The sequence below is a fragment of the Pygocentrus nattereri genome, chromosome 7, assembly GCF_015220715.1.
Source record: "Pygocentrus nattereri isolate fPygNat1 chromosome 7, fPygNat1.pri, whole genome shotgun sequence".
NCBI classification, from domain to species: domain Eukaryota; kingdom Metazoa; phylum Chordata; class Actinopteri; order Characiformes; family Serrasalmidae; genus Pygocentrus; species Pygocentrus nattereri.
The window spans coordinates 15,904,760-15,928,886 of NC_051217.1; the positions used below are offsets into that span (position 1 = coordinate 15,904,760).

The following is a 24,127-nucleotide window of genomic DNA, read 5'->3' on the forward strand; positions in this document are numbered from 1 at the left end:
TGTACCTGGAAATGTGCCAGTTGCTCACCGATGTTCCAGTCATTCAATCAAGCAAGAAAAACGACACGATCATAATTTTGGAGCCTTTATTTTAAAAAGAACAGTTGGTCTCACATATTATTGTAATGGCTTTAGCTCCAGCAAGTGCCACCTTTTATATATTGGTCCAGTTGCACTGCAACACACTGATACACCATTTTCTTAAGGAGGAGTAGTCATGCAACTACAGCAGTGCATTTATTCTATTCCTGCATCCTGATGATCCCACAACATTAAAGCTTAGTCTGTGAAATTCATCAAAACAAACGCTCCCCACCTTACAATTCTCAATAGATCTATATGAATACATATTGCATAGGATAATAGCCATGCTGTACAAGAATCATATCTGACTAAAAAGAAACATTTGTTGGAGGACATAGAGAATTTAAAGAAAAGATATATTCTTTGCTTTTTACAGATATGCTATTATAATATTTGAACACTTACAGCGCAACCTGTACAAGACATCTAGGTAACTCTAGAAAATAAATAACATTTATCCATCTTTTTAAATTATTTAATACATAGACAGTTCTCTGTGATTAAATACTGCTCTGCCTGTCACAGCTAGGCTCTTGCAGTCCAGCTTTAGATAGAACACCTTTGTTTAAATTTCATGAATTGATGATAAACTGTACAAAGAACTCAGGTGAACGTATTTTTTTTTCCTCCGATTGAATTTCTTAAAAAAATGCACGTAGGGTAATCCTTTTTTGATGCAACACCACACAAATAAATAACGATAGAAAAAAATTAACTGTTATTAGGTTATGTTACTGCATGCATTCGACACGATATGTAAGTATGAAAAAGGATAACCTCATTAGGATGACATGAAGAAAAAAAAAAGAGAGAAAGTTAACAGCACAGAGTAAAAATGATGTGTACACCATTTGAATGAATTTAGTCACCTGTGCCCACACATACTCACATACCATAAGACTGAATAAGGCATGCTTAAGACAGTCCTTATTGTTCTTTTCTGCCAGTGTTATGCTGCTGTTTCGTTCACCAAGTGAGGCAGGATATGCTTTATTAGAAATGGCCAGGAGGTCTTCTCCCCTTGGATACCTTCATACGGTCAAGATGTGCAGTTAGTCCTCTGCAGAACAGAAATTAAGGAGGGACGTGTTAGAATGCTTCTTTAAAAAAGAACATTGCACATTGGGTTATTGTTATTTTCAGTTCTGTTGTATAGGAAGTTGTAGAGTGGTTCAGGTCACATAGTTCCTTATTGACATGTGCATATGAAAGTTTGGGAACCAGATTCTGTCCGTTGTGCGTGCTTCTCTGTTATGTAATGACTATCATACAAGTGTATATTTTCTTAAGGCATCCTTTTTTCATACATGTCGTATATTCCTTCTAAGCATTTGTACCAGCTATGCATGTTCAGTGCTGTTTGAAACAGCTGATTTTTGTTGAAGATTTAGCCGAACTATACTTGTTATAATCTTTGCACTGGGACTGCAGTCAAAACCACAGTCAATTTCCTTTTAATAGGCTTGCTGATTAAAACCTATTGATGAAAACTGGGCAAACACTCTTATCAAACACATAGATTTTAGATGTTGGAACCAAACTTTGCATCTCCAAAATGGTAACATTACAGGAGAATAGGAGAATGAAAAACTTTTAATGGGAGTCAACAGTTCTTCATTCCAAGTCATTTTGGAGCATCTCTTTTGGTCCATTTGTCATTACACTTTAACACAATGTAAAGGTGGCACTTCCAAATTATGTCAATTTAAAAAAAAATTGGAGATACAAAGTTATATTCCTGGCAGTAGCTGTACATCCATCAATGGTGGTGCTATTCTAGCAGCAGTACTCACTTTTTCTAAGTTTATTTGCTCAGTTGGTGTTCCGCTGTCTCAGGTTTTTATCTTTGTGGTTGTTAGTCGAATTTGTTTTCCTGCCAGAGGGGGGAAAAAGAACCTTGTGGAATACTAGACAGTAGTAAACAGTGACTTTGTATAATAAACGATTAAAGGTTTAGATTCATTCATGTCAGTTGTCTCTTATTCAAGTTGAAATTACATTAATCTTAATATTTTTTCTTGTTAGGTCATGATAAACATAATGCATTTTTTTGTTTGAATGCTAGAAATGAAGCTCGGCTCTTACACTGGTCCAGCTGGTTCATCATCTTCATCAGGGCAGGCAAATAGAAGGGAAAATGGGGAGGAGATAAAAAAAAATGTTTGTTACAAATTAAACAGTGTATCCTAAAACTTTTATACTTTTTCTCAGTTATTTAAGTGCTTCATTCTACCATTTTATGTAATGAGATTCTTTTGTTAAATTTCATAAAAATATGATTATGATTGTTTCACTTCAGCATATGAAATGGAGAATCATCTGTACACCTGTTTTGGGGTAGTTTTTATAGATGAGCTTACATTTACATTTGCAAGAATTAGCTTAATCACATCTTTAAAGGATGCCACAGTTGCAGTACTAATGCATTACTGAAGTAGCTTTAAGCAAGAAGCCCAGAGCCATCCAATGATTCACATTTATGCGATGACAGCAAATTCTAAGGATGCACAGTGATATCAGATTGATGTTGATATCAGCTGAATGAAAAGCAGAATATTATTAGGCTACTGTGCTAAAATGTCTGCATTTTATTTGTTTAACTGCATTCGTAGTTCAGTACAAATAACTGTTACTTATTTTGGAAATCAAGCATCTGTCAGTATAGGGTTAATGTAGTGTGAAGTGTATTAAGCTCTATCCTTCCCTTTTTGGTCTAAAAGAAAGTGTTAAAGCTCAAATGTGACTTCAAATAATTGACCCCAACGCTTACATATGTTGTCAGCAACAAAGCATAATGAAATCGAATACATAAAGAGGAATTACTAACTTCATATGAACAGCTGAGATATTACTGAGTAAAAAGTCCTACTTCCTACATTCCTAATGTAAAAAAACGTAGACTAATAATGCTGGAGTGCTCAGGGAAGTACAAATCCATCAGCATCAGTAAACATGCTAGTGTAAATGTAACTGCACTGATAAAACACTTTGGGGTTTTAATTGAAAGTTAGTTACTAGGCTGCCTTAAAATGTTCATGTTCTGTTAACTTACTATTATAATTTGAATAACAAGTCAACAGAACAACAGTCTGAAGTTGTTCTATTATGATTATAATCTGTTATGACTTGGGATTTGAAGTTATACATTTTATAAATGTTTAAGTATCGATATCTGCATCAGCAGGCGTACATATAAAAAATATCTGATATCACCATCGGTCCACAGTTTCCATATTGGTGCATCGGTGCACCCCATGTAAACAGGACTAGTCTTTCTTGCAACTGTATGTAAATACCTTCTGTTCAGTTTCTAAGGGCCATTCTTATAACCTAGGAATAGCTCAAACAGTTTGCATTAAAGTCCCTGTAGTTATTGAATATTATTCCTTAGTATTAAGACTGGGATTTTGAGGGGTTAACTAAGAACTGCAGCTACTGTGTACATGTAAATATAACAATCAAAAAGCAGGCATGTGTTCTGTAGCTTATAGATTTCATTTTCTTGATAAAGATGTGGTATAACAAATACACTTCTAGTGCTGTCTCCTGAGTTTCAGGAGGTTTAGTTTCAGTCTGATCACATTAGAGCTTGTTTGATTGACTTTAAGAACAGTGATGTACACTCGTATGCAAGAGTTTGGGTGCTCTGGTCAAATTAGGTTTTGTTGATTTGAAGTGAAAATAATTACAGATCCTCTACACTGTTAGAAATACAGGTACAGTGCAGGTACATTTTTTGTTCATCAAGGTACAAACAATGTAAATTCCACTTTTGTACCTTAAATAAGTTTTTTCCAGGTGAAAAGTGCATATTTGTACCTTTTCATATCCTAATGTTTTAAAAAAAGAACAACGCAATAAAACGTCTACAGAGATGACACAGAGTGTGTGTAGAAAATATGATTTATTGGATTATGGTATAGTTATGTTCCCTGACTAAAGATACTGAGATGTACCCTTGAGGGTACCACCCCAATGACGAGGGGTACCGCCCCAATGACAGTTTTGTACCGTTTTTCCGAGAGTGTACAGAGAACACACCTCTGCATGTAAACGCACAATTATAGTTTATTTATTTGCTGAATTTATTGAGTTGGGGGAAAAATAGCTCCATTTCCTAATATGTTAAACATTTCACTGTATAGCCCCTCACAAATAAATGCTAAGTTTCTCTGTAATGCCAGTCCAGATATGTGTGATCCCAGTTCCCACATCTTTAAATGTTTATATTTCAGAATCAGCAGATATGTATATAAAAACATTGGCCCTCAATTCCCATATTGGTGCATCCCTAGCAATTTCTTTACCAAAAATGTTCTGCTATTGCAATCAGTTCCGTTTTAACGTTAATAGAAATGTTCTGCATCTAAGAAATCCTAGAAGGAAGCATAACGTTCTGACTGTGCATAACCATTTTAGACACGGATGGAGGTACTTGGTTAGTGTGAGATTGTGAAAACAGAGCATGCATCCACAGCCTGAGGGCAGCAGCATTCGACAGCATATTACACCAAACAGGTTATGAGGTTATATTTGGAGACAGGACAGCATGGCTTCCAGGCAGTTATTTGTTAGATGCCTAAACTCAAGTAATACACTAACTGAGACACAGGCAATATGCTTCCAACACATTGAACCATTCCCAGCAAACCTAAGCGCAATTGTAACTGAAATTATGAATAAATGTATCTGCTTTTGTTTGAATTTGTTTTTCTGTTCCGTTTCGATTGAAATGTAAGAAATAATACATTGGGGTGAGACTGAAAAACACTTTGCTAAAACAGTAAGGGATTCCAAAGCAATGTGCAGAAATGACTCTGGCTATTAACTCAGAGGAACTTTTTGGAATGTTGCTGAAACACCTCTTAGACCAGCTTCTCAATATACTTAATATCTAGATACTAGGTATTTGACAGTAAAACTAGGTTCACTAGATAACACTAATACTTAGTATTTGAAAAATCCTTGAAATGTAAAATAATAGTGAGGTCTTTAAGGTTGTGCATGACAGCACAGAGTATTACGTCCTCATCTCTGATTCTGTTGATAAGACCGTGGCCCGATATAATCTACCTTAATCTACCCCTCCCCCTTTCTCTTTCTCGCATGGGTAAATCCTATTCAGAGCACAGAGCTCTGTCAAAACAGTACACAGTGTTCATGCAAGCAAAAAAAAAAATCAACAATGAAGAAATTCCAGTTGTTTCAATGGTTTGCATGCTGCATTTTCCTCTTCAGCTTTCTGGTTATGAAGTAAAGTTAGCTGTATAACCTTCACTAGATCAAAAGCTTTAGAACAATTATATTCCCTAACCAGTCTGATTTCATACTCCAAGCTCTAATGTTTGGGAAAGAGCCATTAATATCTCTGTTTGTGCCATAATAGTGTTCATAGCTTCAGTTTATAAAAGTAGTCTAAAAATATCATGATTCACATTACTACTTGAGATACATTGCTTGCTGTTTCACTGTAAGCAGTCTACATCAGCATGTTTCCTAGTCACAGACAGCAATGGAATAAAATGTACAGAAAATTTTGATGTTGCCTCTTTTCTTTCAACAGTTTCCCATAAGTATTTGTTACTGTGTCAAAAGTGTGAAGCTGCACCTGTCAGAACAGACAATTTAAGACTAATGGAGGACGGAGAGAATGTTGCAGAGAGCTGCATCCACCAACGTCATAGTAGGGGCCAATCTTTCAAAATGAGATTTCAGTGTCCATCACCAGCGAGAAATAAAAAAGTTAGAAAATGTACTATAATCTTTTAGAATTGGTATTGATATAATTGACATTACATAAGAGTGAAGTTGTCCAAATCAAATTTTTGGATAAACAAGTGTTGACATCATGATCTGGATGAACAGAAGACAGATAGAAGCTAAAATTTCCAAAGACATGCACATTCTCAAACTTACCACCAATAAAGAATACGGTGCCATTTGGAGGAGGGGGGAAAAAAGCAAAAGCAATTTTACCCCAGTTTATTAAAGCCTGCGTCGCACCACATGGAGGTGTTGACCTGAGCAAGACGTAAAATTACCGTAATTGTTGCAGATAAGCACATAAGTACACTGTTATGTGTATTTTAGACTGGCCAGTGCTTTCATTGTGAAGCACATAAGCCACCTAGGTGCTATATATTAGTAGACTATATAATACCATAATCTTGCATCGTCTGAAACATCATTTTTTTCTGAATTCCCTTACTGCAGCACAGATTGCGAGCTTATATTTTAATATTTGGACAAGCAAAATCATAGTGCTTTTCTGTAGCACACATTTGTCAGACTCTTTTACCCACCCATGGAGCATAACTGGCCTCGTTTAGCCTTGCTAAGGGCAGTCTGTGACCTCAAGATCTGACAAATGTAATATTTGTCAACACAACACAACCAGCTAGTTATTTATTTAGTCATACATTTATTTATCTTCTTCATTAGAAATCATAACTTGCAGTATTCTCATGCATTTGAATAATGTAAAAGTAAGAGTTGGACTGGTAAGAGCAGTGTGTGTGGTGAATATACATTTTGCATGTTTCAGAGCTGTCACTGTCATTCAAACTAAGCCCTGAGGGCTGAAACACTCCATTTTCACTGTATCAAACAATGCTTCTCACAAACAGAATAATGTTAGAACATCAGTAATATGATCTGCTGATTTATCTGAAATGCTCAAATGATTGTTGGTGTAGGGTAGAAATGTTGCCATATAAATCGTCCAGCTCCCACTGATAAACCCTTTAGGGGGACTCTTTAAAAGACAGAAATTGTTGCATTAAAGCAAAAGACTTGTTTCTGCTTTGCTAACATAGAGCAAAGCAAACAAAAGCTGGAGTAATCACTCAGTGTCTTAAATGCCATAGCACCGTTGTCTGCAGTACTAAAGACTGTCCTGCCTCTCACGCTTGTTCAAGATTTTAGCTTTAAATCATCCAGGAAAAAATATATAAGTCTGCAAACTGTTTTCCAATTGTCCCCATAGCTTCTTAAAGTTAGTTTTTACTTAAAAATTTTCAAACTCCAGTTCCAAAAGCTCAGGAAAGTATGTGAAAAGTAAATACTAAAAACAGAAAACAGTGATTTGTGCTTTGACTTGTACTTAAATGAAAACAGTACAAAAAGGAGATATTAAATGCGCTTACCTTATCAGAATCATTTTTTTTTGTTATTGTTTTTTTAGTTATTTATCGATTTTGGAAATACATGCACTCGTTCTGAAATTGATGCCTGCAACATGTTCCAAAAAAGGTTGGCACAGGGGCAATTTAAGACTAGAGGCATTACGAAATGCTCAAAGAACAACATGTATGGGATTCAAAGGAGCATCAGAAAAAGGCCTAATCCTTTAAGAGCAAAGATGGATTGAGGCTTTCCAAATGTGAACCGTCTAACCATTTAAGAACAATTGGCCTTATTCACCAATACCTTCAAATTTTTCCCTTAATTTGTTCTTGAGACGGGTCCTAAGAAAATGTATATATTAGTTTTATGCCATGTTCTTAAATGTTCACACTTTTATGCTTTTGTGCATAGATTCTGTTCAAATCTGGACAAATTCCAAATAAGAAAACATTAGCGAACGTCAGACTGTGTGTGAAAACTGTGCAAGTGGGTTTTAAGAACATATTTCTTCTTAAGAATGGTTGGTGAATGAGTCCCAATGTTGCTTAATGAACAATTGCAAGTTATTTCACCATCTACAGTGCACACCAGCGTTTATCAAAATATTTGGGCAATCCTCTTTGCGTCTAGAGAAAGATTAGAAGCCACACTTGAATGCCTGTGACCTTTGATCCCTCCGATGGCACTTAATTAAAAACCAGTATGCATCTGAGGTGGACATAATCACATGGGTTGGGGAATACTTTGACCAGCTGCATCCACAAATGCAGATTAAGACGTCTGCCGACTTCTCTGGGCTCAAGCTCACCTGAAATGGACTGATGCACAGTACAAATGTGTGCTAATGGTGTTCTCTTGGCCAAAGAAGAAAAAGACCACCCGGTTTGTTAGCAGTGTAAAATTCATGGTCCATGTCTGAGTTACTGCCCACGGCATTGGTAACTGGCACATCTGTGAGGGCACCATAAAAATGAACGTGCATATACATTTTGGAGTACCGTGCTGCCTTTAGACAAACTCCTTTTCAGGGACATCTATGCTTATTTGAACATGACAGTGTCAAGCCACTTTCTACGTGTGTTACAACAGCATGGTTGAAAGTTGCATGCGTGAAATTTGGAACGAGCGAACATTTACAAAAGCAAACAAGGGAAAACTTCAAAAATCATGTTTGTACTGCTTCCAGCTCAATGAATGTAAAATAGAATTTATTAATCACTGTTTGTTTTCAGTATCGTCACATACTGATCTAACATTTGTAGGATAGAGGTTTGTAGTTATTGTGCAGAATTTTATGAAATTGTTAAAGCATCTTAATGAAACATGGTAACAGATTTTAAATACTGTTTCTGCCAGAACAGCATTGTTATGTGTAATATAGTTATGGAGAAAATGCTTTAACAGTCAAAATTTTAATGGAAACCATAGGTTATAAAAGCATCTGTTATAAATCTCTGTCTTTATAAAACATTGCATCACTCAGCTCATTTAAAGGGTAACTACCGACCACCCCTGGCTCTGAGATGCCCAAATGTGTAGCTGCAAAGGTCAAATTAACATGCATCTGTGCCTGACTGCTAGCTTTTTGATACAGTCCTGGGTTTGAGGCACTGAATCACTGGCTCTGTTCTATTTACTGAGATTATTTTCTGTTATTATTTCTTTTTCTTTTTTTTTCTGTGCAGCTACTAATATGTCAGGAAAGGATTTGTGAATACAGAATTGTGAAAAGCTCTACAAGATCTCTCACACACACAGGCTTTCCAAGGTCACATCTGTGTGAAGTATTTGCTAAGATTTGTTTTGATGAAATTGATATTTAAAGCACTTAAGCTTGCAAAGCTAACTAGTTCTTTCTTTCCTGATTAAGCCTACTGAGCCTACTGCGCCTCAATCTCTGATTATGCACGAGGTATGTCTGCTAAAGCTCAGAGGTCAGTATTTCCCAATGGGCTCCCCTGACTCCCCTGTCATTAATATTCATTACTGCCTCTGTCCTCTTAATTTCTCAATGGCAAACATGTAAACACTCCAGTAAGACCAATTCTGCACATACTGAGAATGGCTATTGTAGATGTTAAAACCTCTGTGGACACAACTCAGGATTTCCAGCTGCTCATGAAATATTACTAAATATGAAAAAAAAAGTTTAAGAGGAGTTTGGTGTATATCACCATGGATGAGATATTATGCTGTCATTGGCTAGGAGAACACAGCTTATGTCATTGGATTTCACATAATTAGCATTTCCCAGGAAATTGTGACATTTCTGCATGAACATGTCCTCAAATTTGTCATATAACACATGCCAATTTTTAGCAAAAACGGACAAAATTTTGTGTTGCCTACCGTCTGGCACCTCGTCTGGCCTCTTGCGTTTCTCATAAACCACAATGATGACCACCAGGATGATGATTTCGGCCAGCACACCCAGAAATGGCCAAAGTGGGGCCAAGTGACTGCGCACCCGTAGGATTGACATTGATTCTTTATATCCAATAATGTTTGTTGCATTGCAGATATACTCGCCAGGGTCTGTGCTGATGTCAAGATTTATAATATTCAGTTCTGAATAATTGTCTTTGTTGGTGATGAAGAAGCGTCCAGTACTGTTGTCGACATCCTGGAGAGAGAGAAAAATGTTAATTATAGAAAACAATCTGTATTAGAAGAGTAATCTTCAAAGAATTGCATCTTGCTTTATTAATTATAAAAACATTATGGTTAAAATATAACACATAGTCTCTATCCTTATGTTATAATCATAAAGAATTACACTTTGCTATGGCTTTGCAGGGTTTACAGTTAAGAGGACTACTTCTAGCCTTATTGTATATAGCCTAAGGTAATACTTGGACAGGAGAACACAGTACATACTATGTATGATCCCTGGCTGACTTTTTTCCGCCATGTCCAGATGGGATGTGGGTATCCCACAGATTTGCAGTACAGGAGCGCGTTCTCTCCTTCCTTTTTATTCTCGCTTCGTTTGTGACCAGTGATTTCAGGAGCCGCTATGTAAAAGAAAAGATATCTTGCAATATATTACAGTTTCACATTGATAATTGGACTCGTATTTGATGAAATGTGTAATATATTGTCATGCTCAAAAAAAAAAAAATCTCAAATGGTAACTTTACAAGAGAAAACATTCTAAAACATATTCAAAATCACCACTGAAAGTCGACTTAATATAAGTCAAACATAATAATAATAATAATATCATTCATATCTGGCTTAAGGGTGTGGTTGACTGTTGGGACCAAGAGACATGGAAAAGAGATTTCTTTTTTTCCTTGGAACGATGACAGTATTACATGTTACACAGGCCTTTCTCAACTGATGCATAACTATGCATTTAATATAATATACACATATATTTCACAATTATTTAAGCTAAACAGAGCTTTCCGCAGTTGTATGCTTTCATAATCACAGTCACTGTCTGAACAAAAGCTTGTATCTCCAAAACGGTAAGTTTACAAGAGAAGAAAAAAACACTTTTAACTTGAACTGGAAGTTAATGTGACAAGATTTTTTTCCAAATAATTTTTTGACCATTTTTGTTAGTCTTTACATCATTTTAACACAATTTTAACACAATACTCAGGGTAACTGGGGTTTTCTAATATGGTCAAGTGAAAAAAAAACCAATATGTTTATGCTGCAGCTAACAGAACATAAATTGTGTATGTTTTCATCCTTTGGATTGAGGCACATACATGTAAATAAAGGAAAGCATAAAAGGCACATTGTGGATTTTAGTTTTAGTAGGATAGTAGGATTTTAGCAACAAAAGTTCTACCTTTTCACTTGAGCTCAAGCCACGTCTGTCATCAGTTGGGAGCTACTGAGTGTCAACAGCTAGTGAGCAAGATAATCAGCCAGTTTAGTCACCCAAGGCTTGTGCTACAGTAGCTGTTTACAGTTAACAGGAAAAAGGAACATTTGAAGTGCATTTTTAATCAAAATTATTTATATTGCAGTTCATTGTTAGCTAAAATTTCATGCTCGTGAGTGACCTAATTCTAAAGTATTTTATATCTGTTGAGTCACAGGCTCATTTTGATGGGGCGTGCATCAAAATAATTAATGTTGCAAAATTGTTCAAAACACAGATCCCTGAAAAGTAACAATATTCTACCCTTTATGCTAATTCAACGATCATATGTTAGATGGGCAGTGATTCTGAAGTTTTACAGGTTCTAACATTCTGAAAGAAAAAAAGCCACTTTGTAATTACGCAGCATGGAAATGACTAAAGACGAGATATCAGGCTTAGAAGAACATTCTTAATTAAAATGAAAACCCATGTGTTCAATTCAGGCTATCTGTGCTTTCTGATTGAACATCTTGTGATGCGAGTCATCAGATGTCTAGTTAGAACATGGGTTGGCCAGTGTTGCATAGTAAAAGCTACTTTTAGTTGACGTTCTCCTAAACGTGTGACATTCTGGCTACTTTTAAACATTGCTCTGTAGTGGACAGATAGCGGCTGCAGCCTTTTGCTAATCCTTAAAATTACGGTAATTCCTTCCATGCAATTAAGCAGGATCAGGAAGGGGCCTGGAGCGAGTGTTTTCTGCTGTGAACATGGAGGATGTGACGGGCGTGGCCTGGGACACGGGTGACATCACTGCTCTCTAATTATGGTGCACACGTGCCATCTGAGGATTGTGTGTATGTGTGCGAGCGTGTGGGGTTGGAATAGGATGACGAGCGGGAGCTTAGCTGTGCATTATCCTCACATGCTTCTCCCTTGAGTAAATCGCCTACCCTCTAAACAGATAGTACTTTCTCCATTGTGTCGCGCTCTTTCTGGCCTTCCTCCAGATGCTGATCCCTAATGGAAGTGTGTCTATGTGTTTGTGATAATTGATAGAAAGAGATAGGTAACATTGCAGAGATGCTGATCGCTGTATTGGAATGCTATTTGCAGGGAAACTTTATCTGTCCTTCTTTATTTTCCCCTACAAGGAAAGAGCATCTGTAACCCATACCGAAAGGAAATGAGCCTAGCAAACGATATATGGAATGGAGAAAATTTGCTCTTGTCGACAGAGAAGGGAAAATGCATTTCAGAGGCTGATAGTAAATTTATGTGAAATGCAGAATAACGTGCACTTCCGCTGGATGAATGTCACAACGTTCTCTCATAATGGAGTGTTAATAATTTTGTTTTACATCTTGCCTCACATAACAAAAACGAATAAATGTGGATTATGCGTAGACAAAGCTGTAATAGGTCTATTTACTGCAGTGTGCATCCAAATCAAATTACGCTGGGAAAAAAAGCATTTAAAAATGCAAATTTCTCACTGTCAACCCAAAATACATGTATACGCAGGGGCAGATTATCATCGTGGACAATAAACTCCTGCCATTAGAAACGGCTGGGAGTGGATCCAGGCCTTAATCCCACCCCAGCACACAAGCCTCCATCTGTTCCCTCAGAGCTGAGAGCTGGAGAGAGAGAGGTGCCAAGGACATGAGAGCCTGGGGGTGGAGCACAGGATAGCGGAGTAGCAGAGCTGGCCATGGTGCTTTCAACCTGAGCAGTTTTTGGGCAGTGAATTAGAAGGCCTCACCCTTGTCTGCCACATAGATGCTCTATGTGACAGACAAGGCTCTTTTTTTCTTTAGTCAGATACATTGAAGGAAGCCCAGTACCAGTATTTTGCCATCCCTTCAGTTGAAAACAGACACCTCTTTAATAGCTGTGATGAAACGAGCATTAAACTACATGCTTTTAATTGAGCGTCTCGCATGCACCAGAAACGAGGGACAAACCCAGCTGCTGATTAGATACATAAGCATAGAAGGCTGTAATATTTTTATCACACATACTGGGAAGATCTCTCGTGGAATGAGGAGTGTGGCACACGAAGCATGCGTCCAGTCATCTGCCAGGCAGGAAGCAGCAAAGTCAGAGCTGAGCGGACATCAGCATCATTGCATTACGCAACCAGGCAACGCTTAAGACAGCCTTGACATAATGGTCCAGGCATGCTCAGTGCGCATGATGGTGGTGTCAAAACAAATTGGCTTAACTGTGAAGAGGATGTAGGCAAGCTCGTACTGTGCAGTATTTCACAGGTCTGTGGCCGCAGGGGGTGATTCCTTTGTGTCTGGGATGGTCTGAAGAAATTGCACGGCTCTAATGTGGTTGATGCTTTACTTAATTTAAAGGACATTGCACAGTAATAGAATGTAGTTTTGAATATGAATCATTATAAACATTCAGCCTGTTTAATTTGAAGGAGTAAAAAGAGGCTGGAAATATTTTTTTTTAAAAAAGACTGTTTTGGTACATAAATCCACACAAATGTCAAAAGAGGGCTTCAGGGTTTATGAAAATAAGACATGGGCCCTTGTAAAATGCTTTTTATGAATGGTAGGAATGGTGATGGTAATTACAATTATGACAAAAGGGAACATTTCTAGTGAAGTAAATTCCTATTCATAAAGAGACCATTGATTCTTATGTGATAATGGCTGAATTTGACAGGCCTCTAGTATTTTGAGTCCTTTTCCGTTACTGATTTCCCACTTGTGCATTGCAGTGAATGGGCTCACAGGACTGGGATTCAGAGCCGCTGCTGTAGAACAATGTACAGTCTAGTAGAGAATTGCCTCTTTGTGTCAATATAAAGTCTAAACTAGGAAATCTCTCATTCTCTGTGAATGACAGTCATTGTCCAGAGGCCACTTTGTCATCCACTCTGTGGAAGAAACTCTAATGAGACTGAATCTCACTCTGTCTGCACTAGTGCACTCAGAGCTAGACTTTTATACGTGACTGTCTGGATTTATCGCTCTGGCGAATTGCTCTTGTCAGATTTGTCTGTTTCTCTCTAAGAGGGTCGCCATCCAGAGGAAGGGAACCTACTTACATATAGACACATATTCTTAATTATATTATGGAGAAAACATGTTGGAGTGCCATCCATGTATTACAGTGTAAGCAGTGGGCCGTAATGTGTAGCGTTAACGTGGCTCAGCGTTTGTTGATCCTGCACTTTTGGTCGAAACACACCAGCGTGTTTGGTTCCAGTACATGTCAGCCTGCCATGGTGTGGTGGCGTAATTGAAAGATTTTGTTTTTGTGAGCATGCTAGAGGGACTTTCCTGTCAGTCATATTAAACATCAGTGACAGCATGTATACTCAAAATACCCTACCTTTGACTTCGATGGAGGCATTGGCATTGGGGGCCATGTCGAAGGTGTAAACGCACATGTATTCCCCTGCATCATCCGCCCTGGGTTTACTCAGTCTTAAATAGAAAAGAAAATAATTTTTTATATATTCAGAGATTCATCTTAACGTTGTAGATGCAGTGTCTTTATCTATATCAGTACTAGCCCTAGGCACTTTAAAAAAGCAGTATTGCATCAGTGTTAGCTCATCTCTCAAGAATAAAATAGGATATTTAGCCACATTACCAAGAATAACACAAGTTACTTTTTGAGATAAGAGTTTGATTTAGTATGTTGTTCAATCTCCAGTCCACATATATATAGAAACTAAGAATTCACGTTTTGAAACGCTCATTAGTGCACAAATAGCCATGCAAATGGTTGCTACGTTGAAATGGTTGAAACGTTGATATTGGTACTTAATATCAGCAGATGCTCAATTCACTGCATGAAATAAGTGTCTCCACTGGAATGGTGGCATCAGTACATCTCCAACGATGCTTGAAAACATTTTTAATACAATAACTAGCAGAAATCCTTCTAATCCTTGCATATATGGCATAATATACCTACAGTACAAAAGTTTGAGAGATATAGACAAAATGGCCATAAGTTATTCATTTTTCAGTGTTAGAGAAAAGCAGGCAACATATTGAACCAGGACAGTACACAACAGCATCCAACAATTGAGTATCTGAGTAATTGAGTAATTGACATCAAATCTATCAGTATTTAATTTGCCCTCTGTTTACTTTTGTTTGCTGCTATTTTAACTCCTCCATCCTTCTAATCTTAAAACTAACCAGCTACAGTTGTATCCTCCCAGCAAAAGCTGCTGCCAAAGCAGTCGCTGGCATTATGTTCCCCCTCAAAAAGACACATTCACAAAAACAACTACCCAAACTCACCTCAGCTGGCTTGCAAATTATTTTCCTCATGTACATCTAAAATGGTTAAAGGAGATTTAAAGGAGACATATTTTTGAGAAGATTATGTATGAGATGATCCACTTGCATAAGAAAAGGGAAAGTAATTTCCAAAAATTGGGAGTTAAACAAGTAAAAAAAAAAAACAGAAAATGTGAACAAGACCTGGTAGACCACCAAAAACATCACCCTCAGATAAACAGTACATTAAGCTTTCATCTTTGAGAGAGGGGAGAAAACCAAGCTGTACTCTTGGTTCAGATGTGAAAAACCCTCAAGTGTTTCTGTCCATCTTTCCACTGTGAGAAAACGACACTTTGACTCTGAAAGGATGTGTAGTTGTCTAGAAGTTGTTACATGAAAAGGAAACAGACGGAAAATAGGAAACTAGAACACAAAACCTGGACATCTGGGATGGGAAATGAGGTTTTACGGAATTAAAAGTCTACATTTGGATTTGAGATTACTTGGATCCTGAGAAGCAGAAAATGCTACTTCTGAACTGAACTTTGGAGGTGTGGAAAGAGATCCCTGCAGATTTCTTTGAAAAACTGAAAGCAAGTCTCCAGAAAATAATGGAATATATAACAAAGGAAAAAAGATAGACAAACTAAATGCTAAAAAATACTATATTAGTTGTTGAACCTTCTGTGTAATTTTATTTTAAAAGTTTTCGGCTTTTTATGACTTTTTTGTGTTTTCTGCTATTTATTACTTGCACTCAATGGCCAGTTTGACTAGAAATTAAATAAATATGTGAAATATTTCACTTTTGCACAGTACATTTGTGTTTACATATCTTTACTAAACTATTACCAGCCATATCCTAAATGACATTTTATACATGACACGATACATAATGCAGGTTGAAGGCTCTAAAGTTTACCATTACCTAACTGTACCAGATTACTAGTGACTGTCCTATGGCATAAACACATCATGCACTAGCTGTAAAACAGTACTGCCAGTCTGCCAATTAAGTTAGCTCTATCTGTGAGGACATATTTACTGTACATGTGCTTTGTGAGAATAGAGGGGATGCTTGAGCTGTGTAGAAGAGCTGCTGGCATGATGCTGTCTATTTCAGTCAAGACTGTCACTTGCGAATTACTTGCATGTAGTCTGACAGGATATTGCCTTTCAGGCACATCACACTTGGCTATGAAAGGTCTTGTAGGGGCTGCAGTTGCTAAGTATTGTCAGGTAAAACCCTGGTGAGATTTGTTACATCACAGTATTATCTTTTGGAAATTATATAACAACGTCATGGTAAATTACAACTGACTGTTGCTGCTTTGTATATTATATATTGCATGTGCAAAATGCTCACTACAACTAGGAAAAAACGATATTTCCTTTAGAGGAACCCACAACGATTAGGAACTGTTCACTGTTTGAAAAATCTGGTCATATGTACAGTCATTTATCACAGTTGGTCAGCCAAGTTTGATCATTTTAACCAGATTCATGCAACCAGTGATCAACCAGTGATAACAGTGCTGCTTGAAAGTTTGCCAACCATACTTGTTTTGTGAATTTCTTCATAAATGTGGCCTATAATATGATCTTCATTTAAGTCATAACAATAGATAATAAAGTACCCAATAAAACAAGCCTTTTATATATTTATTGAACAAAGTGATCAAACATTAAATGTCTGTCTTGGCAAAAGGATGTGAACTTCTAGAATTATCAGTATAGGTGGTAATAAGGTCAGTAGGTTCAATCAGTTAGATATCAGTAAGGTGTAAGTGTGGCTGACCCTACCCTATTTGAAGAAACATCTTCACTATCAAAGTCTGGTCTTTATCACATATGTTTGTTAGTACATGTCATGTCTCTTTCTGATTTCTGAGAACAACAGACAATTATTTGCCAATATCTATTAGGCTAGAAGAGGTACCCAAACTGTTTCTGATGGGTTTGGACTTTTCCCGATTCACCATCAGGCAGATAGTGTACAAACAGAGAAAATTCACCACCACTGTTACCCTTTCCTGGAGTGGACATCCAACAGAAGTGGCTTCAATACTAAGGCATAGAATATTCTTCCAAGATCACAAAGTACCTCAGTGTAACATCTGAGGATTTGCAGGTGTCTCTTACACTGGCTAATGTCAGTGCTCAGGAGTCTACAATCAGGCAAATACTGAACAAGAATAGTGTGTATGTGCATGGATAAAGCCACTTCTCTCCAGGAAGAACCTTTCTGCCTGTGTAAAATTTCCTAAAGACCACCTGAAGGAGCCAGAAGTCATGAGACTACTGAAATAAGGGTATGTTGATAAGGCAAAAATGGATCTTAATGGCTTAAATGGGAGATCTTGTGTTTAGCAAAGCTGAACACTGCATTCCAGTACAAGAACCTTTTTTTCTGAAACATGGTGGTGGCAGTATAATGGTTTGGTGTAGTTAGGCTGCTACTGGAGCAAGACAACTTGCCATGATTTGATGGAACTATGAGTTCTGGATCATATCAAGAAATGATTCAGGAGAATGTTAGAGCATCTATCCATGAACTGCAGAACCTCAACAGAAGGTCAGTTCTGTAGAAAGATAGTGTCCTTAAAAACACCACTTTGTTCACAAAGAAAGGTTAAAGCAGAAGAAATGTTGCATTTTGAAAGTCCACACCTTATTCCACTAGAAATATTGAGGCAGAACCTAAGGTGAGACATTAATGCAAGAAAGCCCACCAACATAACAGAGTTGAAGCAGTTCTGTACAGAGGAATGAGCTGGGATTGCTTCAAGTCCACATACAGGGCTAACATTTATAGGAACCGTTTGGTTGAAGTCATTTCTGCTCTGTGGGGGTCAGACCATTGATATACTGATATACTTTTGCTAAGATCTTTCATGCTAGATTACTTAGTTAAATAAATGAATGAAAACTATATACTTTTTGTGTTATTAGTTTAATTTGGGTTATCTTTATTGGTATGAGATAAATGAAGATCTGATCATAAGTTAGTTCATATTTATGTAGAAATTCACAAAATGATAAGTTTGCAAACTTTCAACAAGCACTGTATCAAGTTAGTATTGTTATCTGTGTGCCTGCTTTCTTGGTGATGACAGCATTGTCATTTGATACAGACCAAATAACTGTAGCTAATATCACCTAATCGCTGCTGTCCGAACAAAGTTGTGTTCAAAAATCTCCATTTCTGTCATTTTTCAGTTTTTGGCATAATTTAAAAACGCCTGTTGCTCTTTACATAGTGTGTAACTTTCATGATGAATGGACCAAACGAAATAACCCAAGATGACTTGGCAAAGAATCTGGTTGCATTGACTTACATTAAGAGTAAAATATGTTTTTTCCATCTCCTGTAAAGTTACCATTTTGGAGATGCGAGGTTTTGTTCCAACAGCAGCGATATGTTGGCCATTAGATTTTAGGAGAACAAGTCTTGGAGCTTTGCAGCTGCTATTTGCAATACATATTGCAAAACAGGAACCTCACATCAACTCTGTGTTTTTCAATCCTTTTCTTGTATTTGGGATCTCTTCTCCATTCTTCATCCAGAAGCTTTCCCGGTGGGTATTAGGAGAGTTGGTAAGGTTACACTGTAGGGTGATGGGAGGGTTGTCTTCCTGTGGCTTTTTAGGTGGTAAAATCTCCTGATCAGAGGCATTGATCTTTGGCTCTGAAACAAAATCAAATCCATGGGCAGTTAAAAAAGCTGAGTAATTGGCTTCATTGACATTCAAACTCTCCTTTCTGGTAGGTCTTAGTGACTTTTGTTGGTGGCAGGAATGGATACAGAGAAAAATGGGCCTACACAACACAGCCACAGATAAATGACAAATATATGTGCACTTAACTGTAATAAATGTTCAGTTTTAATGAATCACTGACCCATTTGTCAATCCTGCATCCAGTGTTTTAAAATGGAATTCATTCCATAAATTTGAGGAAAGCTTGTTTCATGGGTTCGAAATGAGTGACTGGTTTAAGCCTAGCCAGACGACTTGTTTTGCAAAATTAGAAAGTTTATTTCTTGTAGAGGTACACTTTTCAAGTTTGATTTTTTTTTTGTTTGTTTAAATAGCACACATTTGGACAAATTCATTTCTCAATCAATTCTATTGTTACAGATTCATCATCATAAAGATTCTGTAATAGACCTTTTTGACTTCACGGATGCTATTCCAGAGCCTATGTCTCCACTGTTGCCTCCCTCTTATTATTTTTATTATTGTATCTTGTTTATTCTTCATTCTCCACCTTTGAGAAGTCTTGCATGTGTAACTACAGAGGTAGCCATAGAATGGGCCAGTTCCCGAGAACTGTAATTCCATAGCGTCTTTGTATGTGTAGTTTCTTGTATAGTTGCTCCCTAGGATTCCTGCTTGTCTGTTTTTCTGGTGTTGAAGTAGATTGCCCTGCTCTCTGCTTGATATCTGACCCTTGCTACACCTTATAACTATGATGAGTGGATTGGCCTTAGTAAATATGACTATCGCGTACATCCGTCTGCCTCAGGCTCCCATATGTTACACCTACTATGTCATTATCCATGCCCATACTTACAAGCATAACCTTACTTACCTTTCCTTGCTTACAAGCATAACATATCTTTACTGGAGGAAGAGAAGAATTAGCATGCAAGAAGTACCTATAAACAGATATTCCACTGAGCACTCTGCAGGGATAATGCATGTTAACTGTCATTTTGATATATATGTATATTTTTTCCTTCCTAATTTTTTTTCATACGGTCTTTAAGTAGAAATTGCATTTGAATATGCTGACACCAGCATTCTTGTTGATGTCTTGGGTACTGGAGCTAAACAGTACATCACTGGTTGAGCTCCTCCCTCGCTGCATCAGGGCAGCCCTTCCATGGCAACTGCAATACTCATTTGGAAAGAAGGGTTAGCCGGGGGGGGCACAATCTTGCTACTGGCTTGTACAGTAAACCCCTCGATCATTGCTGCTCAGGAGGAAGAGGGAGGGGGGCTATGAGTGACTCCAATTAGCATTCCTAGCACCTTCTCCTGCAGTTTGGTATGTCCAATAGCCATGGGGGTTTCTCTCTGTCTATCTCTTTTTCTCTCTATCTCTTTTTCTCAGTCTCTTTCTCTTGTTCTCCTTCTCTTCCTCCTGGCCAGCAACAAAACACTCTCTCGTCACGTCTGTCTTTTAGACTGAGCAAAAGTCATTCAGCCTGCACAAAAACAAAAAACAGGCACATTACTTCATTTGATAGTTTGACAGCTATAGTAAAAGGCACTCAGGGTCATGTGATCCGGGAGTCTCTTTGGAAGGTCATTTATAGGACACCTGCTCAGTGGAAGAGGTGCTGGTAAATCAATGAATTTGATCTTATTACTCCTGCTGTCCACTGTGGAAATTATGTGGTTTTCTTCCAGGGAGCACTGTGAAGATCAATAGAACTTTAACTCAGAGCATTTATTAAACTGTAACCTCAGTGAGATGGAAATTATTTTTTGCATTGAATTGGTCAGTGAGGCATTAGGGGTTGAAAATTGACCTGGCCAAGCTCCACCCACAAATGCACAGCTGAAAGGACAAGCTTTACAAAAATCCCATTCTACCTAATGAAATTTGATTGGACTTTAGATTGACTACATTGTTTCCAGTTTGGAATTCTATGGTACTGTGTTGTAGGTAGAAACAGTAAATTTTCCACCATGCTAACGTTGAATATAAGTAAAAAATTGAAAAGTAGCTTTCACACAAATAAATTAAACATAAAAAGTATCATTTGGAATTTTTCATATTTTGACAAAAAACTGAGCTGCATGTTACAATTTCTTAATAGGTTGAATGGGATTTTTGCCAACATTCTGTAAAGCTCATCTCTAAAGCTATGACAGAATGTATTTGCAAGTGGGGCCTGGATGGGTTGATTGAGAGTTTAAACTGGGAATGTATCTGCAAGGTCTCAACTAGACTATACTCGCCACACTCTACGACAGATTGTAGACACAAGCACAGATCTACACACTGAAACTAAAAAGCCAAGACAAGACCACCATGTATTTTGGATGCAGTCCTGTCAACAAACTATACATTCTTTTCCCCGTGAAGTCAGCATGTATAGCCTGTTATATACATGTGATAGTGCACATTACATGTATATAATATGAAAAACACTGACTCTCAGTAATGACAGAATATATATCACACTTAAAGGGCTTCATCTCTGAATTTTCCATTGTAGTTGCCCCACTTTTTTCGTATCAGATACTCCATCAAGGCAAAACATCCTAAGGGTCTACAAATGCATATGCCGTGCATAGAAAACATTAGCTATTATAGGACACTGGAAGTGGACAGTCCTTGTGTGCATAGAGCGAGCGGTGTGACTTGTGTGCTGCTCAAACCACATTGTTAAAGAATGTCTCTCAAGAATTCACTGTTCTAGCTGTCATGAGAGATGAGGAGGGAAGAAGGGAAGAATCCTAATTTTGTAAGCCCCTGAAAGCACAGTGCAGGGAAGCTGCACTTGACCAACATTCCACATTTACCATTGCTTCAGTGGTCAGTTTGTTGAGCCATACACAAATTAATTATGCCCATTGTGTTTGAAAGTTGGTACGCACACAGCAGAGTAGTATAGGATATAATGTCATTACTGATTTGTGGGTAAACACACTGTAAAGAAGGCACAAGGTCATAATAGCTTTAAAATCATTCATGGAAAAGAGAAAATACTGCCTTTAAGGCCATTTCGTTATTATAATTAGTTGCTCTGCTATAACAAGATGATGGTTGTTGCATATTATTTCTTTAGAAGGCAATGAAACATGGCATGTTTCAGGAAGCAATCGTTTATAGCTACTGCCTTGTGTCTTCTTATACTGTCCAACCTTTCCTCCTGGCAAAATGCACAAAGAAACACGCTATGACTTCAAAGTGCCAGAAGGCCTACATGTTACAGACAGTGCACATAATGTCAGGCTTTGAAGGAAATTAAAAAAAACCCACGCAACGCAGAAAGTAAACAGAACATAAGGGGAAAAAAATCCCGGCAGTAAGAGCCATATGAAATTAGAACGAAGCCGATTGTTTAAGTAACAAAATAACAAAACAAGGATGTTAAAAGACACAAGACAGGAAGCAACACGGGAACAGCCAGGATGGACTGCATGTGAGGTGAGGGAGGGTGGTGTAAGGGAGGGAGAGAAAGGCAGACAGAGACTAGGGGATTTGTCTGGGTTTGTGGTCATCCACAACAAGAGGCTCAAGGGGTTCAGGAGAGGCAGGGGGTGAATGTCTATTGAATTAAATGAATCCTCAAATTCTGTTTAAGGAGAAGGGAAGACGAACATTTGAATAGACAAAGGGCACCTTAAACTTCAATCAGAAAGCATTACCTACTTTAGGAACTTGATCAAATATATATATATATATATATAATTAAAGAAATATATATTTAAATTAATTAAAGAAATATATACATGCATATATATATATATATATATATATATATATATATGCATGTATATATATTTCTTTAATTAGGAAATAAACAAAAGCTCTTGAAATAATACAGATAACAAGTGTTTCCTTTGCGAAGCTGGGTGGTGGGATAAGGGGGAGAGTTGTTTTAGTTGTTTCACCATCTATTTACTACAGTACACATAGACCACTCACTCTGCAACACGGAAATGGTGGCCTGAGCTCGGATCCAGGTGAGGGCGGGGTTTTGACGCAGGTCGTTGCGGCGCGGGTCGTTACTGGCCCGGCACTCGTAGGTCCCGGAATCCTCCAGCGTAAGGCGAGTGATGCCCAGCACACTGACGCCATTGGTGCCGTACGCCGTGTTGATTGACACCCGTCGTTTGCGGGCACCGTCCCACAGCTGCTTGAAGGAGTCGGCCCGGTTAACCTCAGCGTACCACCACTGGATCTCCGGTGTGGGGTTACCGACCACGTCGCAGTACAGCTCAAAGGTGTCTCCCGTGAGCTTTGTCTCAGACATAGGCGACTTCACAAACCCAGCTGGAGAGGAAGAGGGTTTCAGAGTGATGGAGGGAAAATGGGAAGGAGGATGAGCAAAGTAGGGAGGGGGAAGAGAGGAAGAAGATGGGGGAGAGGGGAGGAAATGGGAAAATAAAAATGGATAAGTTAAAAATGAAAGAAGAGTGATCAAATGCAAATCAAGAAGCAGCAAGCCACAAATTAGAAATGGGTGGGAAAAAAACAGTTGATTATAGTAAAAGACAGGATAAAGAGCAAGAGGGTGAATGTATTAGTGAGAAACAGGTTAATGGGCCCTTGTAATCTCTTATAATTTGTCTTTTCACTTGCGAAAAAAGCCTTCGACTGAGGTCAGCATTCCTTCGTAAGCATCCCCAGCATCAGTGTAAAATCAAATAGAAAGACCCAGTTATGTAAATACATTAACAGCAGTATCTACTGTTCAAGCAACAACACCTTCCCATTCTCAAATAAAATAAAACAACTCAAAACAGGCAATCAGATCAAAATAGCATGACATCCCATAAAGTGTCAGGGAATAAATACAGTTTGATCATATGAAGTGGAGCATTGATAATGGGTTAAGAGTTAAATACCCACCCTTTAGTCATTTATTCTCCCCCTTTGTAAGTACTGCTAAGCTACAAGAATAAACTAAGATAGCAACATAGACAGATAGATAGATGGATAATAAAGGTGCAATGATTTCAGTACAGTATGGAAATTTTAACTATGAACATTAGAAAAAATATAGTGAAATGTACACCCTTTTATGGGGTGTGAAGCCACAAAACATGAAAAACATTAACTTATTTATATTTATATTTAAGGCTTT

General features: G+C 37.7%; 1 protein-coding gene across 4 annotated transcripts in view; it reads right to left on the reverse strand.

Annotated features, from left to right (window-relative positions):
* Window positions 1–72: 72 nt before the first annotated feature.
* nptnb (neuroplastin b) overlaps window positions 73–24,127 on the reverse strand; it is a 41,093-nt gene continuing 17,038 nt past the window's right edge. The window contains exons 2-10 of one of the 4 annotated variants that reach the window (XR_005130479.1): window positions 22,966–23,313; window positions 18,802–18,985; window positions 14,390–14,484; window positions 10,087–10,223; window positions 9,559–9,832; window positions 6,001–6,104; window positions 2,170–2,191; window positions 1,878–1,957; window positions 73–1,144 (exon numbers count right to left, since the gene is read on the reverse strand). Coding sequence is in view for 3 of the 4 variants with exons in the window: in XM_017704984.2 (XP_017560473.1) it covers window positions 1,897–1,957; window positions 2,170–2,191; window positions 9,559–9,832; window positions 10,087–10,223; window positions 14,390–14,484; window positions 18,802–18,985; window positions 22,966–23,313 (1,121 nt within the window). In the remaining variant the exon portion in view is untranslated. The remainder of the gene's footprint in view (window positions 1,145–1,877; window positions 1,958–2,169; window positions 2,192–6,000; window positions 6,105–9,558; window positions 9,833–10,086; window positions 10,224–14,389; window positions 14,485–18,801; window positions 18,986–22,965; window positions 23,314–24,127) is intronic. The other 3 variants (XM_017705066.2, XM_017704984.2, XM_037540125.1) reach the window with 3 other exon arrangements.